At 43.6% G+C, this 17,060-nt stretch overlaps 1 protein-coding gene across 2 annotated transcripts in view; it reads left to right on the top strand.

The window, feature by feature from the left end:
* The window catches only part of LOC147124504 (protein limb expression 1 homolog), a 135,133-nt gene that overhangs the window by 32,090 nt on the left and 85,983 nt on the right, over positions 1-17,060 (top strand). For both annotated transcript variants that reach the window (XM_085988096.1, XM_085988089.1), the window contains exon 2: positions 7,054-7,217. In XM_085988096.1, coding sequence (XP_085844222.1) covers positions 7,054-7,217 — 164 coding nt within the window. The remainder of the gene's footprint in view (positions 1-7,053; positions 7,218-17,060) is intronic.

The raw sequence follows: 17,060 nt of genomic DNA on the forward strand, positions 1-17,060 counted from the left end.
ACCGTACTTATGAAAATTTTCTTGATGAATGTAAAGCGAATGCTTCAACTAAACTGAGGATACTTATCAACTATGTGACCCCAACAGTGTTTGAATATGTTGATGAATGGGATAATTACGATGAGGTGATCCGGGCACTTAAAAAACTATATGCCAAGACCGCAAATGAGGTCTACTGGCCTACTAGACATCTACTGGCCACAGCCCGACAAGGGCCAGGGGAATCGATTAACGAATTCCTTCAAGAACTTCGCAGGCTCAGCATAGATTGTAACTTTCAGGCAGCCTCGGCTGAGCTGTACCGCAAAGAAATGATTCGTGATGCTTTCATCTGCGGGATTGCCTCTCCATTTATACGCCAGCGTCTACTAGAAAGTAAAACACTTGAGCTACAAAAGGCTTTTGACCTGGCTTGTTCTCTGGATTTGGCAAAGAAAAATGCAGACCTCTATCAGCTGCCCAGATCTCGATCTGCTGCTGTAACTGCAACCAGACGATTCAAGTGGCCTCAGGTGAACCCTATCATGGAGGAATCTAATCCTGATGATAATTCTGATGAAGAAGAGGAGGATGACCCCACTTTAGCAGCCTCTTGGCAATCTAGGAAGGAATGCTTCTTTTGTGGAGATTCTTTTCACCCTAGGAAATTCTGCCCTGCTTGCAATGCGATCTGCAGTCATTGCGATAAAAAGGGACACTTTGCAAAAGTTTGCCAATCAAGAGCCTCTACGAGGGCCTATCCAGCAAAGGCCTACCGAACTGCCCCAATTAGGGCCTATCAAGATGCTCCGGCTAGGACCTATCAAGCTTCCCCTCGAGCTCTCTCCCGAAGAAGCACACCTAGAGTTTCAGCCGCTCTCTGTGCAACCACACCAATTACAGCTGCTTGCCCACAGAACCTGTTTCATGCAGCTACAAAAGTTTCAATTAATGGGCATACCTTAGATGCCTTAATTGACTCAGGAAGTACTGATAGTTTCATTAGAGAACAGATTGTTGCGAAATTGAAACTACATATCTTCCCATCGGACCAGGCAATTGCGATGGCTCAGTCATCACTTAATACCAGAATCTCCGGCTTTTGTATTATTGATATGACACTTAATGGTCGCATGTATCCCTCCACCCGACTTTCGGTGCTCAAGGACTTATGTAGTGATCTCATCTTAGGGCTGGATTTTCAAAAACAGCATAAGAAACTCACCATTGAGTTCGGCGGATCCAAACCTGGACTTACTATTTCTAATATACTGTCTAAATTACCATTTTGTGCATTATCAGCAGCTTCACTTGATGAACCCTCATTATTTGCCAGTATTCCTCCTCGATGCAAACCAATAATAACGAAATCGCGGCTCTTTAGTCAGGAAGACCAATCTTTTATTGAGGCTGAAATCTCTCGACTTTTAGCAGAGGATATCATCGAACCATGTTCGTCGCCCTGGCGGGCTCAAGTCGTCATCGTCAAGAACCCTCTAAAACCTCACAAACAACGACTATGCATTGATTATTCGCAAACCATCAATCAATATACTGACTTGGACGCCTACCCATTGCCATGCATTGATGATATGGTTAATAAACTGGCCGAATACAAAGTGTTCTCAACTTATGATTTAAAAAGTGCCTATCATCAGGTACCCTTGAAGGTCTCAGATAAGCAGTACACGGCCTTTGAGGCTAATGGACGGCTGTACCAATTTTGGCGCCTCCCATTCGGGGTTACTAATGGAGTGGCTGTCTTCCAACAGGCAATGGATGGCCTGGTTAAGCAGGAAAACTTAAGGGACACTTTTCCCTATCTTGATAACATTACTATTGCAGGTCACGATCAACAGGAACACGACGCCAACCTCCAAAAATTTCGGGATGCCCTCCATCACCGTAACTTAACTTTGAATGAATCTAAATCTGTTGAGTCACAACTGACCATCAACATCCTTGGCTACTGCATAGGCAATGGTATCATTAAGCCAGACCCAGAAAGACTTCGCCCGCTCCAAGAGCTCCCGTCACCTAAGAATCCGTCTTCTTTACGTCGGGCTCTCGGTCTGTTTGCATACTACGCTAAATGGATTCCTCATTTTTCAGACAAAATCCAACCCTTGCTGCATGCTAGATCATTTCCATTGGAAACAGCGGCTGTTGCAGCCTTTAACCTTCTCAAAAAACAGTTGGAGAAAGCGGCTCTTCACTCCATCGATGAGAATCTCCCTTTCATAGTCGAATGTGATGCCTCAGAGGTGGCGATCTCGGCTACTCTAAATCAGGAAGGTCGTCCTGTAGCATTTATGTCCAGGACCTTACAAGGTGCCGAGCTACATTATCCTCCGGTTGAGAAGGAAGCCACAGCCATCATAGAGGCGGTACGGAAGTGGAACCATTTCCTAGCTCACCAGCACTTTACATTAATCACAGACCAACGATCAGTCGCCTTCATGCTCGATAATCGAAAACGAACCAAAATTAAGAATAATAAAATACAGCTTTGGAGGATGGAACTGGCCTCTTTTGGTTACACCATTCACTATCGACCTGGCAAGGAGAATGTGGCCCCGGATACCCTCACACGAGCATTCTGCTCCACTATGTCGTCCTCTACTCTCATAGATGTCCATAATGGATTGTGTCATCCTGGCGTTACGCGCATGCTACATTTCGTACGATCACGGAATCTCCCTTTTTCTACTGGAGATGTAAAGAAAATGTGCTCAGAATGCCGGCTTTGTGCAGAATTAAAGCCTCAGTTCTTCCACCCCTCAGATGGTATGCTCATACACGCAACCCAACCGATGCAACGACTTAGCATCGATTTTAAGGGCCCAGTGCCCTCTTCAACTCGGAACACATATTTGCTCACCATGATTGATGAATATTCACGTTTTCCGTTTGCCTTCCCCTGCTCCAATATGCTGGCGTCCACAGTAATCTGCTGCCTTGAGCAGGTATTTTCTCTCTGTGGCATGGCGGCTTACATTCACTCGGATCGGGGTCCATCCTTTATGTCAAGGGAACTCAAGGACTACCTCTCAGAACGGGGAATTGCTACAAGCAAAATGACGCCATATCATCCCATCGGAAATGGGCAGGTAGAGAGGTATAACGGTATCATCTGGAATTCCGTACATCTTGCTTTAAGATCTTGGGGCCTACCAAACCAGCAATGGGAAGCAGTGCTTCCGGATGCATTGCACTCTATACGGTCCCTTCTTTCTACAGCCACAAATACTACACCTCATGAGCGGTTCTTTGGATTCCAGCGTCGCTCATCTTATGGGACATCCCTCCCATCATGGCTAACTACTCCTGGACCTGTACTACTCCGAAGATACATTCGGACGTCTAAAAATGACCCTCTCGTAGATGAGGTCGAATTAACCGATGCCAACCCCACCTATGCATACATACGATATCCCGACGGCCGAGAATCTACCGTATCATTATGGGATCTGGCTCCCTGCCCACCAGGACCTAGTGGGACATTGAGTGATGGTTACCAGGAGCCTCTTGGAACCTACCGGGTACCCCTCTCCAGGATCCTGATCTGACACCAACTAGCTTGGTGCCGGTAGAACCCCGTACTCAAAGTTGCGACCCTCCCAGTACCGTGCACCAAAGTACTGATCCGCCACAGACCAGCTCTGCACCTCCTTCTGAACAGAGACAGGCCAACTCTGCACCTATTGGGGCTCGTACACGAAGCCATGATCTCCCCGACCCTTCACAGGGTAATCCAAGCCACACAGACTCTGACCAATGGCCAACAGCATGTAAGCGGACTAGAGACCCTCTACGACGGGAACCCAAACGGGTGCGACTCTTCCTCGTTCGGCGGCTGCGGAATAAAAGGAAGACCACAGCCTTCTAATCTCGCAGGAGGGAAGAATGTAATAATAATAATAAATAACTTCCGGATGAAGTTATGTGCACATCACTTCCTGTGAACTGTGAACTCTGTGCATACATCACTTCCTGTGCATACGTCACTTCCTGTGTTTGGACTAGTATAAATACTGAACTGCTCAGTATGGTAAAAGGGCTTCTCCTAGAGGCATGGTGAAGACCGCTCTTGTATATAGTGTAATTATAAGTTGCTTAAAGCTTACTTTAAAGTTCCTTGATGTGTGAGACTCCTTTTTACATCAAAGGACATGTGCCAACTTGGGCAATCTATGCAAATCTGACCATGATAAGTTCATCCCTTGCATCCCGGACAGCCATGTGCTCATGTGCTGCCGCTGCTGCTGGTCGATACACCGGCGCTCTGACCTGCTCCGCCTCCTCCTCCTCCAGATCCTCTTCCTCCTCCTCCTCATCCTCATCTGAGGTCCATGCAGAAAGAAAACGAAAGGTTCCCATGCTGCTTGTAGATGGCTCCTTTGGGGAAGCTCTCATTGCAAGTGGAGAGAGGGTCTTCCAAGGAGGTCCCACAATTGATGGAGTCAAGCTGCAGCACCTCCGACTTCGGAAGGCCTTCTAAAAGTGCTCAGAGACCTTTTAAAGCCAAGGTCTGGCACCTGCGAGTAATCCTTGCTGCAATAAACGATGTCTTGTTAGACCTGCAGCAGTGAGGAGGCCATCCACGAGTCAATCCGCTAGGTTTACCTGCCGTGGTTCAGGAAGTGCGTGGATCACACCAAAAAGCTGGAAAAATCACGAGGGCCTCTCAAAATAGGCTTAGAGAGGCCCTTAACGAGCATTTAAGGATCTTTAATAGCGCAAAGACCAACTGAAGGCGGGAGCGTTTCCCGACCTCCAAAACCGGCACCGGCAAAATCCCACAGAGGCGGGTTAGAGGCGGGTTGGAGGTGGGTTGGAGGCGGGTTCTGAACCCGACCTCTTTATATCTGATTTTCTCGCCTTTCCCGCCTCCAAACCTGCCTCCTCCAACGTCTGAAAATCGCCCCCATACTGATCACGTTCTCCTGAACACACTTCAGAAATTATTCCCCATTCTCTGCCCTTTACACTATTACTATCCCAGTCTATATTAGGATAGTTGAAGTCTCCCGTTATCACTACTCTATAGTTCTTGCACCTCTCTGTAACTTCCCTGCAAATTTGCTCCTTTATATCCTTCCCACTAGTTGGTGGTCTATAGAATACACCTAATAGTGTAATGGCATCTGTATTGTTTCTTAACTCTAACCAGCTGACAACACTTCCTGCACATGTGGTTGTCGAGGACATGGGAAGCATCCTGGAGTTCCCACATGCCACAAGAAGTGCATTCCACGGGACCGAGGTGCCCTGCCATGCCTCTACTTATTAGACTACGCTGTATTAAGTAACTCAACAGAAATAAACTTAAGGCTTAAAAAAAGAACAATCACCAACTACTCACCAATCAGCTCCTTCCCTTGTGCTGACGTAATTTACCTCGCTCTCTGACACTCGCGCTCACTCCAGGCTCTTGGGCCTACCTTTATCTACGACCGCTCCCCTCGCTGTCCTGCAGGTCTGCTCTTGTGTCTATTAATTTAGAGACCTTGGGTTCTGTGGTTCCAATCCTCCTTTTCAGTCAGACATCTCCATCACCTTCCTCCTCTCCACCGAATTCCTGCGCTCACCAAATTCCTCCACTCTGCTTGCAATTCACTCTGTTTGCAATCTCCCAGCTCTGTCTCCAAGCTCTGTGCTCAAGTATTACTGGCCATTTGGATGTAAACTATTTTGCATACAGTTTCTGAATTTCTTGTTAAAAACCATTGGAATATTTGTTATTAAGCAAAATTTTGTATTCATAAGTGGATGCTTTGATGGATTTATTTTTTTATTGAGAACTCAAGGTTCAGGGCTAAGGTCCATAGTGTAAGACACCACCACTGTCCATCAACAATTTGCAATTATATAGCGCCTTTATCATAGAAAAAAGCTGCAAGATCTGAAGGAAAGTATGTAGGGAGAGATAGAGGTTAGAGGCATCAATGTGTAGTTTTAAGAAATGTTGTGGAAAGGAGGGTTTCATATTTAAACAATGTTTTTTTATTATGAGGGTATAACTCCATCATCTTTTTGTGCTGAGGTTGTAAAAGGCGCGATATAAATGCAAGTCTTTCTTATTTTGAGATATTTTTCTGCCCGACGACTTATTTGTTTAACACATACCACATTTTATCCATATCCGAGACAGTGACCCCATGAACTGTTCATAGACCATAGGGAATGCATGAGAGCAGCATGGAATTGGCTCTGACTCCAATTTACTTTTACTCTCTACATGGAAGATCCTAGCCTTTGCTGACATGACTATGTTTGGTAACTCAGTGGGATAGAAATTGGACCTTGTTGCATCTAATTTACAGACACAAAACAGGCACAACAAAGGCCAATTTCAAGGACCAATGTTTTGCGCTTCAAGGACGCCTGAAAGCCGTTCGACCCGACATGTGACTGAGAGACCTAACATCTGTTTTAGGCATGCTTGCAGAAATTGGATTGGATTGTGAGCCAGCTTTCTTCAACGGCTGATATGGCCTAAGCAGGGGTCACCAACAGGAGGTCATTTTTTTTTTAAATTCAAAAGTGTTGCTGTAGAGCCGGGAGCAGCTGATTTATCTATTTAAAACTGGTGAGTTGCCTGTGCAGGTGTGACTGGCCTGGCAACTCGCCCAAATTATATAATTGAGGTCAAAAGGTGAATTTGGGCTAGCCTCGAGCCTTCTGGTTCAGCGTGCGCTGATGGCGTGCCATTGTGCCACTGCCTAAGAAGGGAGAAGAGGATTATGTGCCTGAAAATGAGCCACAACCAATTTTTACTTCACTGTGTGGAGGACTCACAGGAATGAACCTTTAACCCGGCACTCTGTGATGAACCAGTACATGAATTATTCGCTCACGTTGTTTAAAACTGGCACCAGACTATATAGTGTAAATTTTTGTCACCTGTATTCAGCAGTCATTTTAAGCAACCAGTTGTTCAGGTTTGGAGGGCGTGTGTAATACAAACTTCATTGTACATTGCTCTGTTTTAAAATGTTATAGCCAAAATAATTCATATTCAAAGCTAAAGAATAAATTACTTTTGTTCCTGTTTAACTGGTTTGCTTTCAGTGAACGTGGTAGAAACATTGCAGGAGTTTTGGGAGAAGAAGAGAAAACAAGGAGCTGTCTTTAAGAATGGAAGTCTCATAGTGTACGAGTCTGTGCCATCTCCTGTTGCTCCGTATGTATGTTATGTCACACTGCCAGGAGGCAGTTGCTTTGGAAGTTTCCAGGTAACACTCACTTACATTATATTTGGCACTAGAGACGCACATTGTATGTTAAAGTCTATACTTTAACAATGGTACTTTTTTCCAAGTACTCCTCTTACTCTCTCCTTGGATTTTTGCTCATCTCCAAAGTGCTGGCTGGATTCATCTGTAGGATGTTATAGCCACAGGCCACTCAGCCCATCAAATCGGTAATGAGTGTTGGTTATTAACATCTTTGACATTTGATATGATGGCTGATACTGACAAACTATTAAATTCAATTTATAATTATTACAAGGCATTTGTCAGAAGGTGCTGAAGAAATGCATTCGTTTTTTTTCCATTCATCAGGGTCGAGATAGGGAGATCTGTTTGGTTCTCTTTCTGTACGTAGTTGTATTCTGCAAAACAAAATCCTCTCGGTCTAATAAATGTTCCTTTGTCAAGATAAAGCTGAAACATGATGACGCTCTTTATTGAGGCTGTCTCTACTGAATGATAACGTGACATGAGGTGAAAGTGTGATTTAAAGCAGAAAGCCCAAACTGCTTTTTGTTTTACCTTTGCAAGGATACACCCTGAAGTCTGTTAATAGACTGGTTCAACACACAGAATTAGCTTTGTCCTGTCACATATCCTTATAGATTGCCAGATATTCTTATTTTCCGATCCATATCTGATTATGAGCCAATTTCCCTGCAGTTTTTGGGAATTCCATGAGTTGTGTGCCATTGCTCTACAAGTAGAGTAACTGAATAATCTGTGGAGAGCATCTTCTGATGTAACACAGTTTCTTTCCCTGCAGCTACCATAAAGTGTTAATACATCTGTTCATACTCGTGATTCCCCACATCTCAAGTTCACAAACTCGGTCGTGCTTTCAGTGGAAGTGCTGAGTGAATGTGAAGCGTTCATATCAGAGAGGGAAATTCAGTGGGTGGTTCTATCACTCACTCTTTAGCGACAGTTATAGAGTGTTGTTGAGGACTTGCAGCAGCTTAACAGGAATGATGCACAGCACGAAGAAACTAAGAAATAGAGGATATTGTAAATATTATGAAAAAATTAATATAACAATGAATAGCACTCCTGGGTGCTTTTCTTTTGCATATACATGGCCCGAAATTGCTGCGTTACCCCTCTGCCACCTGAAGTGACAGAATGCAAATGGAGCAGATCTAGGTCCTCCGGCATATTCCAGTGGCCACGCAGGTGTAATGGTCAATTTCCATCCTCCCCAACTCAGAAATTTCGGGCCCATAATATATATTCCCACCCGTTCCTTCTGGAATTCTTACTTGTTTATATTCACATAAATGAAAACACAGTAAGGGCAGTGTGATTGTGATTTATTTTTTGCTAACTACAGTAGTAGTTATACCTGGTTACACTCGGCTTATGCCATTTAATGCACAAATGCCACTTGTGTAATAGGATGCGTGTATTGAAATTTTCAAATTTGATGCTGGGTTATGTCTTTAGCAAGGATGTAAGTACTCCTATAAGCATTTGAATATTCTACCTGTTTAGTGTCACACAAACTGCCCCAGCTTTTGAATCGTGCTTCCAATGCAGGAGACACTGGGCCTCCAGTACAGACTGTAAATTTATTGTTACTGGGATGTGAGGACTCACCTGTCACCTCTCTTGTATCCCAGTGGACCACAGCTGTTTTTATTTTCCTACAGATTACAGGAATTCCCATATATAGGGGAGCCCTGCTCCATAAAGTTGTAAATAAGATCTATTGTATTCCATGTTATACAAATGTTCCTTTCATCATACAGCTTATAACTCACTCATCACTATAACGGTTGAATTATTTCTTCAGTTTACAACTGAAAAGAATATTCATACAATGCACACTGTCATAGATTATTCTCTATAGCCTCAATAATTCATTTTATTTCATAGCCAAAGTTTTCCAGATGGTCTTTGCTGTGATAATCTGGATTGGCCATTTTTTAAAATTCAGAACTATACAATACCCACATCCGACAGAGCCTCCTCTGTCTGGGCTATTGATCACAAACTTTATTCCAACCCATGACCTACTTCACTTTAACTTCTTCCCTTACGCACTGCAAAGCTCCTGCACTATTGGCCATATATAGATTTCCGAAATTAAATGTCTCGTATTATGAGCCAAAGCCTTTTAGGTCTCCAGTTTAAATTATGATTAATCCTTATTACCATCACCACCAAAAGTAACTTACCATCAGCAGGCAGCAGCATATAGTAGTGTTGGTGGGAGCCATATTTCTTCTTCCTGTTGGTGAACCTTTTTATTACCCAACTCCCCAGTCAATCACCATCACCACTATAAACAGAGTGATTACCAACAGGAGAGCGAAACTGCAGGTGTATCTCTGCCATACATTCAGTATTTCTTGGGGCTTGATATAGATCCAAAGTAGGCTAACATTGAATGTGAATAGTTGTGCAAACAAAGTTTAGAATCAAACTTGCTTACAACAGAAGTGACCTTATCATTACATGGACTGCATAAAGATAATTAAGTCCCTTGAATATTTGGCACATGTTGTGATATAATTAGTATTGGCAGTAATCCAGATGTGTAATTTATTAATTTGCATAAAATGCATTTTAGAACTTAAAAGAGCTGTAGAACATATTCCCCTATTTTACTGAGAAAACCACTATACTTACAAAAATTTAGTTTGAAGCTCTTTTAGAAACATCACTTACAAAGCTGCTTGGAGACCTTCGAGTTGGGTCTCCTCCCTGCTCGGCAGTTCTGGGGTGCTGCTGATAAGGAGCACCCCACACACCCATTGGAAACCAAGAAGGTTGTGAATTCAGAGCTGCCTCAGAGAGGATCTAGAGCAGCAGGAGCCCAGAAAACCAAACAGCTGGCTGGAATTGCAGATTTTACTTTCTTTATGTTAAAATGCACATGCATCAGTCTTTATATTCTATTTGTGTGAGCAATATTCTAATACAGTGTATCAAAATTCTTGCTAGGTTCCAGTTTTATTACTTATATGATCAGTAATGGTATTATAGCTAGTCCTATTGTATTCAAGTTAAAGGAGAAAATGCCGTCAGTCCAACGAAGCTCTTCCTTCCTAACAATTCCGACTCAGTGTTTTGAAAAACTTCAATGCTCTTGCCTGTACTACTCTGTTGGCAAATTATTCCAAACATTTATCACTCTTTGAGTGAAGAAGTTCTTCTTAATAGCTGTTTTAAATTAACTTTGGACTAATTTAAATTTACGTCCTTTGGTCCCACTTTCTTGGTTTACTTTGAAGTAAGGTACTGGGTTTATTTTATCTATGCCAGTTAATGTTTAAATACCTCAGTGAGCCACCCCCTAACTGCTTCCTTTGTAGATTTGACAGCTCAAGTTTCTTTAATCTTTCCTCAAAGCCCATTCTCTTTACACAAGTGATCATTCTTCTTATTCTTCTCTGTATCCTGTGCAATGCTTGTATGTCTTTGTTTATTTAGTATGGTTACCAGAACGCCAGAGAATTGTAAATTCTTAGCATAAACTCTGTAGACATATACCCTACTGTGTTAGATGAATATCCCAGCATTCTATTAACTTCCTGGGATGCGGGAGGAGTGGGAGAAGGATCCCAATCTGTAGGAGCACTGGGAGAGGGGTGCTGGTTGTGACCATGGTGGAAGGATGGACTGGGGGTGTGTATGTCAGTACCTCTGATCAATGTTCACTCCAATTCTTTTTTGGGCCGCGCGTCCCCTTTAACTGGCTGCGTGGCCCATTCAAAATTCCGCACTTTCAATTTAAAAGCCGGCTGCATGGGCCCTCCACAGCGCTGCATGGCCATGCAGCTGCACAGCTTGAAGGGAACATTGTAAGGTCTTTGACAGATTTGAGGAGTATTGGAGAGGGAGATTGCTGGATGTGAGCGGACTGGGAGGGAGATCTTAGGATTGGGAACAGTGGGAGCGGTGTGCAAGGTGTTATTGATAAAAGAGTAACATTAGCAGTTTTCTCCGAGACAGATCAACAGTAACAACTGAGGGCAAAGGCGTGGATACCAAGGACAGGTGGACGGGAACAGTAAGAGACTAGAGGAGGAAGTAAAAATTTGATAAGAAGAATTAATTCCTTTCACGCCCCAGAAGTGTAGAAAAGGGTTTCCCCAGCAGGGATCTGAGGAATCCTGAATATTTAAACTAGATACAGCGGAGCCACAAAACCCTTTTTAGAAATCTGCTCCCTGCCACTGCTGTACCCCTCCCCCCACCGCGATCAGACCACGAGCCCCAACTTGACACAAGACAACGTTAAGTTCTTAAGTGTGCTTAAGGAACTTTAATCCAGTTTCAATAACAACAACTTGCATTTATATAGTGCCTTTAGCATGGTAAAACGCCCCAAGGCACTTCATAGGAGCGATATCAAACAAAATCTGACACCGAGCCAAATAAGGAGATATTAGAAATAAAAACAGAAAATGCTGGAAATACTCCGCAGGTCAGGTAGCATCTGTGGAGAGAGAAACAGAGTTAACGATTCAGGTCGATGACCTTTCGTCAGAACTGGAAAAAGTTAGAGATGTAACAGACCTTAAGGAAGGTCTATGATAGGATGGAAGGCAGGAGAGATTAAGAGACAAAAGGGATGATGGTGCAAGGCAAAAGGAGATGGTAATGGGTCAAATAAAGAAACAAAGGATGAGTCTAGAAGAGGTGTAAATGGGAATGGCAGAATTATCAACAGCTGCCATGTGAAAAATAGGGGCCGAGGTTATGGTCTGAATTTGTTGAACTCTATGTTGAGTCCAGAAGGCTTAAAATGCCTAATCGAAAGATGAGGTGCTGTTCCTCGAGCTTACATTGAGCCTCATTGAAACAGTGTAAGAGGCCAAGGATGGAGAGGTCAGAGCGGGAGTGGAGCGGAGAATTAAAGTGACAGACGACCGGAAGCTCGGGATCAACCTTATGGACTGAACGGAGGTGTTCCGCAAAGCGGTCACCCAATCTGCATTTGGTCTCCCTAATGTAGAGGAGACCGCATCGTGAGCAGCGAATACAGTATACTAAATTGCAAGAAGTACAAGTAAATCGCTGTTTCACCTGGAAGGAGTGTTTGGGGCCCTGGACAGTGGTAAGGGAGGAGGTAAAAGAGCAAGTGTGCATCTCCTGTGCTTGCACGGGAAGGTGTCGTGGGAAGGGGAGGAGGTGTTGGGGGTGGTTGAGGAGTGGACCGGGGTGGTTGAGGAGTGGACCAGGGTGTCGCGGAGGGAGCGCTCCCTTCGCAATGCTGAAAGGGGAGGGGATGATGTGTTTGGTGGTGGGATCACGCTGGAGGTGGCGGAAATGGCGGAAGATGATCTGTTGAATGTGGAGGCTGGTGGGGTGAAAGGTGAGGATAAGGGGAACCCTATCGTGGTTCTGGGAGGGAGGGGAAGGGGTGAGAGCAGATGTGCGGGAAATAGACGAGGCCCATGTCAACCACGGTAGAGGGGAATCCTCGGTTGAGGAAAAAGGAAGACATATCGGAAGCACTAGTATGGAAAGTGGCATTATCCTGAACTAGAACATTTCATTCACTTTGCTTCCAATTTCCACCCTTCCCTTACCTTCACATGGTTCATCTCTGACTCTTCCCTTCCCTTCCTCAACTTCTCTGTCTCCATTTCTGGGGATAGGCTATCGACAAACATCCACTATAAGCCCACTGACTCCCACAGCTACCTGGGCTACACCTCCTCCTACCCCGCTTCCTGTAAGGACTCTACTCCATTCTCCCAGTTTCTCCGTCCCTGTCGCATCTGCTCTGACGATGCCACCTTCCATACGAGGGTTCCAGGTGAAACAGTGATTTATTTGTACTTCTTGCAATTTAGTGTACTGTATTCGCTGCTCACGATGCGGTCTCCTCTACATTGGGGAGACCAAACACAGATTGGGTGACCAATTTGCGGAACACCTCCATTCAGTCCGTAAGTGTGACCCTGAGCATCCGGTCGCCTGTCACTTTAATTCTCAGCTCCACTCCCACTCTGACTTCTCCATCCTCGGCCTCTTACACTGTTCCAACAAAGCTCAATGTAAGCTCGAGGAACAGCACCTCATCTTTCGATTAGGCACTTTTCAGCCTTCTGGACACAACATAGAGTTCAACAATTTCAGCTCATAACCTCTGCCCCTATTTTTTCACATGGCAACTGTTGATGATTCTGCCATTCCCATTTACATCTCTTCTAGACTCATCTTTTGTTTCTTTACTTGTCCCATTAACACTCCCTTTTGCCTTGCACCATCAGCCCTTTTGTCATTTAATCTCTCCTGCCTTCCATCCTATCACAGGCCTTCCCTTTTTTCTTTCCTCCCCTCCCCCCTTTCCCTGCCCCTGCACTTGCTTAAAACCTGTTACACCTCTAACTTTTTCCAGTTCTGACAAAAGGTCATTGACCTGAAACGTTAACTGTTTTTCTCTCCACAGAAGCTGCCTGACCTGCTGAGTATTTCTAGCATTTTCTGTTTTTATTTCAGATTTCCAGCATCTGCAGTATTTTGCTTTAGTAAGGAAATATTAGGCCAGGTGACCAAAAACTTGTCCAAAGAAGTAAGTTTTAAGGAGCGTCTTAAAGGAAGGAGAGAGAGGTAGAGAGGCGGAGTGTGTTGTTGTTTCTGGTAATATCCGTGAATGAGGCTTTCACAGTTGTGTAGAGGGAGACTAAGGGCCTTGCAGTTGGAGATCTGGTTCGAGATCTGGAAACTCCCTCGCGGAGTTCAGCGTGATGCCTGGGCCATTTACGTTCATTTAAAAAGTCCAGGACAGTCTCCTGCCTGAAACCAGCGGAAGTGACATCAGGGCCAGTGGCTAGGAATATAAATCGTGTCGGGAGCCCGAGAAAGCCGGGGACCTAAGAGAATGGTACCCAGCATAAAGTTAGCACCGGGCCAGAGCTTCAGAAGCTGATGCCAGTGCTGGGAGGGAGAGACAAGACCAGGGTTGGGGAGGCCCAAAAACTCTTTGTGATGCCCAGGGGAGCACTCCTGCTCCTCCTGGCTCACAAGTAGTCCAGAGATTTTTTCATACATACCATGGCCTATTCCCACTGTAGTTCTGCTGTCAGAGTTGGCCCTGTGTTCTGGAATTCCCCCACCAGAGGAATGAGTTTCTCTGTATTTACCCCATCAAAACCCTTTATCATTTTAAACACATTGATTAGATCACCCCTCAACCATCTAAACTCAAGGGAATACAAGCCAAGTTTATGCAACTTGTCATCATAATTTAACCCTTTAAGCCCTGCTGTCATTTTGGTGAATCTACTGTGTATAGCCTCCGAAGCCAATATACCTTTTCTGAGGTTCAGTGCTCAAAATTAAATGCAGTACTGCAGATGGGGTCTGAATTTATAAGTTTAATCATAACACAAAAGAGTGACAGAAATATGGAAGATTTTTAATAGATAATTGTCCTTGGGTGAAGAGGGGAGAAAATTGAAGGAGTAATGTAAAGAATTATGAAAACTTAAAGCTATTGTTAAACTGATTATTATTTTGCAATGCAAATGATATATCCTACCATTGTGGAATAGTATTTACAGCAGCTCAGGTGAAACAGAGCAAAATCTAACCTTCGTTTGAAGCAGATGGTGAGATTCAACACACAGCACAATAAACAGATTGGTTTGTGGACATAAGTTCATCATTCTAGGTCACGACCTCTCATGTGAGCATCAACACTCTTACTATGAAGTCACCAATTCACCAATTTTACAGGCAGCAATTTTAACAAGTTAACCATGTTTTCCAAAGCAGCTGTGTCAATCATTGACTGATGGGGAAAACGATTGAAATATTTGTGCCGCAGTACATATTGCATTTGCTGTTGTGTGAACTTGCATCATCTTAACCAAGATCGTTGCTATGGAATTGAAATTTCCAGTTCTGACTCTTTTCAGGAGCTGGAGTTGCCTGAAAAATTTTGAAAGGTTTCCTGTAAAAGTGTTCATAATTGCACATGCTCATACTGTTAACAGTAATAATGAACTCTAGGCAGGATTTAATCCCTTCTCCCTTGCCCCCATTGTCTGCTTCAGTATTCAGTTTTGTCTTAGCCAAAATAAAGACTGGTATGACAACTCTCCTATATACTCTGGATTTCTCACTCATAATTACCTAAATGTTGAATGGCTGGCTGTGAAAAACAATCTTAAAACTAGACCAACTTAATCCATGTTTTATGAGCACTCAGTAGCTTTGTTTTGAGTATTACCTTTGATAAATGAAATGAAATATTATAACTCAGATGCGAAGATGGAGTTTGCATTGATAATTTAGGTGGATTTCCATTCAAGAGTAATCCCTTGGATAATGTTTCTACCAGTACTCTTAAAGGCACATTAACTTTAAACAGATTATAGTTTGAGGGTATCAAATGTAGCAGCAGAAATACGAGCTCACTGCAACTTTTACAATAATGCATTTTTTCATTTTTTCAAGGCTGTGATTCATGATTGGGAGTATTTTGATATATGTGAACAAATACTACAATTGATGCCTCGCTTAATGCACTGCAGTGCCAATGGCAGCCCAGTGTTGGTGGGAATATGGTAAATGAAGCAGTCTTGCTGCCTATGGTGAATCCGAGACCCACTTGAAGAGATGAGAGATGAATTTCTGCAGGGATTCTCTTGCTCATCCAATGTAACTTTGACAGACAAGCTGAGGAAACCCCAGAAAAAACACCAGTTATGCCGTTTTTCTGGCGTTTCCGTGGCTCTTCCGCTGAAGTTAAAATGGACAAGTGGGAGAACTGCCCCCTTTCTCCCCTGCAGAAATTCACTCCCATGATTTTCATTTATGCTTCTGTTGGCAGTGCTGCTCTGAGGACAATGTAAATGTTTCTGCTGGAGGCACTGACAGCCATCTTTCCTCACTGGGTTGAGCGGTTGAACCTGCTTACTGGCTAGAATGTCCCTTAGCCACTGGGGAAAGTATAACAACATAAAGCCACAAAATATTGTTTTACTATTGTTCTGATGCTGTAGAATCAGTGCCAAAATGGCTCGGATTTTGCGGTCAGCGGCGACGGGACGGCACTCGCCACTGACCTCAAAGAAAACTGCCCACAAAGTTTAGCGGACTCTGCAGAGCGTCGATTTCCCTTATTCCGACGTGACTTTCAATCTGGCGCCATCTATAGGGGATCTGTGGCATCCAGCAACAGCGAAGTCATCAAGCAAGCTGAGCAGCCAATCAGATTGACGAATTCTCACTGGCAGCAAACCAGAAGTGAAAAGCATGGATTATAATTCACTTTTTAATCATTTTATGGAAAGCAAAATAAAGATTGTGGCATACACAAATATTATAAACAAACTTTTTAAAATGTTTTTATTATTATTTTTACAATCATGGGATTTTTATCATGGAATGGAGCGAATGACATTCCACACTTGTAAAATAATTTTTTCAGGGTCAGAGAGGTCGTTCAACAGTAATTATGACTTAGTACGCTGTTAAAAACTCAGTTACACTTCATTCAACAAGGCTTAACATTTTCAATGGTTTTTACAGTGAGAATACTGCGTAAAAAGTTGAAGTTCACATCAAATCACTGATCCTGTGTTGATTGCCTCTGCGAAGATTGCAATGGCGCACCCTGTGCAGGAGCAAGGTATCACCGACAGAAACTTCCGTATTTCTGCGTTTAACTGCGTATGAGCGGATACCAGAAGTTGCTGTCTGTTTTACACAGTAATGATGGCGAGCGCTGACAGTTTTTCCATCGTTACAACCACAAATTCCGAGCCAATGTATAGGGGGGCCAGAGCACTCAATCATTCAGATAAAATTGCAGAACATTTCTTTAAACAATTCTGCATTATAAAGAAGCTATAAAAAAAC

The sequence above is a fragment of the Somniosus microcephalus genome, chromosome 1 (assembly GCF_052327205.1).
Source record: "Somniosus microcephalus isolate GS21.2 chromosome 1, FLI_Smic_1.0, whole genome shotgun sequence".
Taxonomy (NCBI): Eukaryota; Metazoa; Chordata; class Chondrichthyes; order Squaliformes; family Somniosidae; genus Somniosus; species Somniosus microcephalus.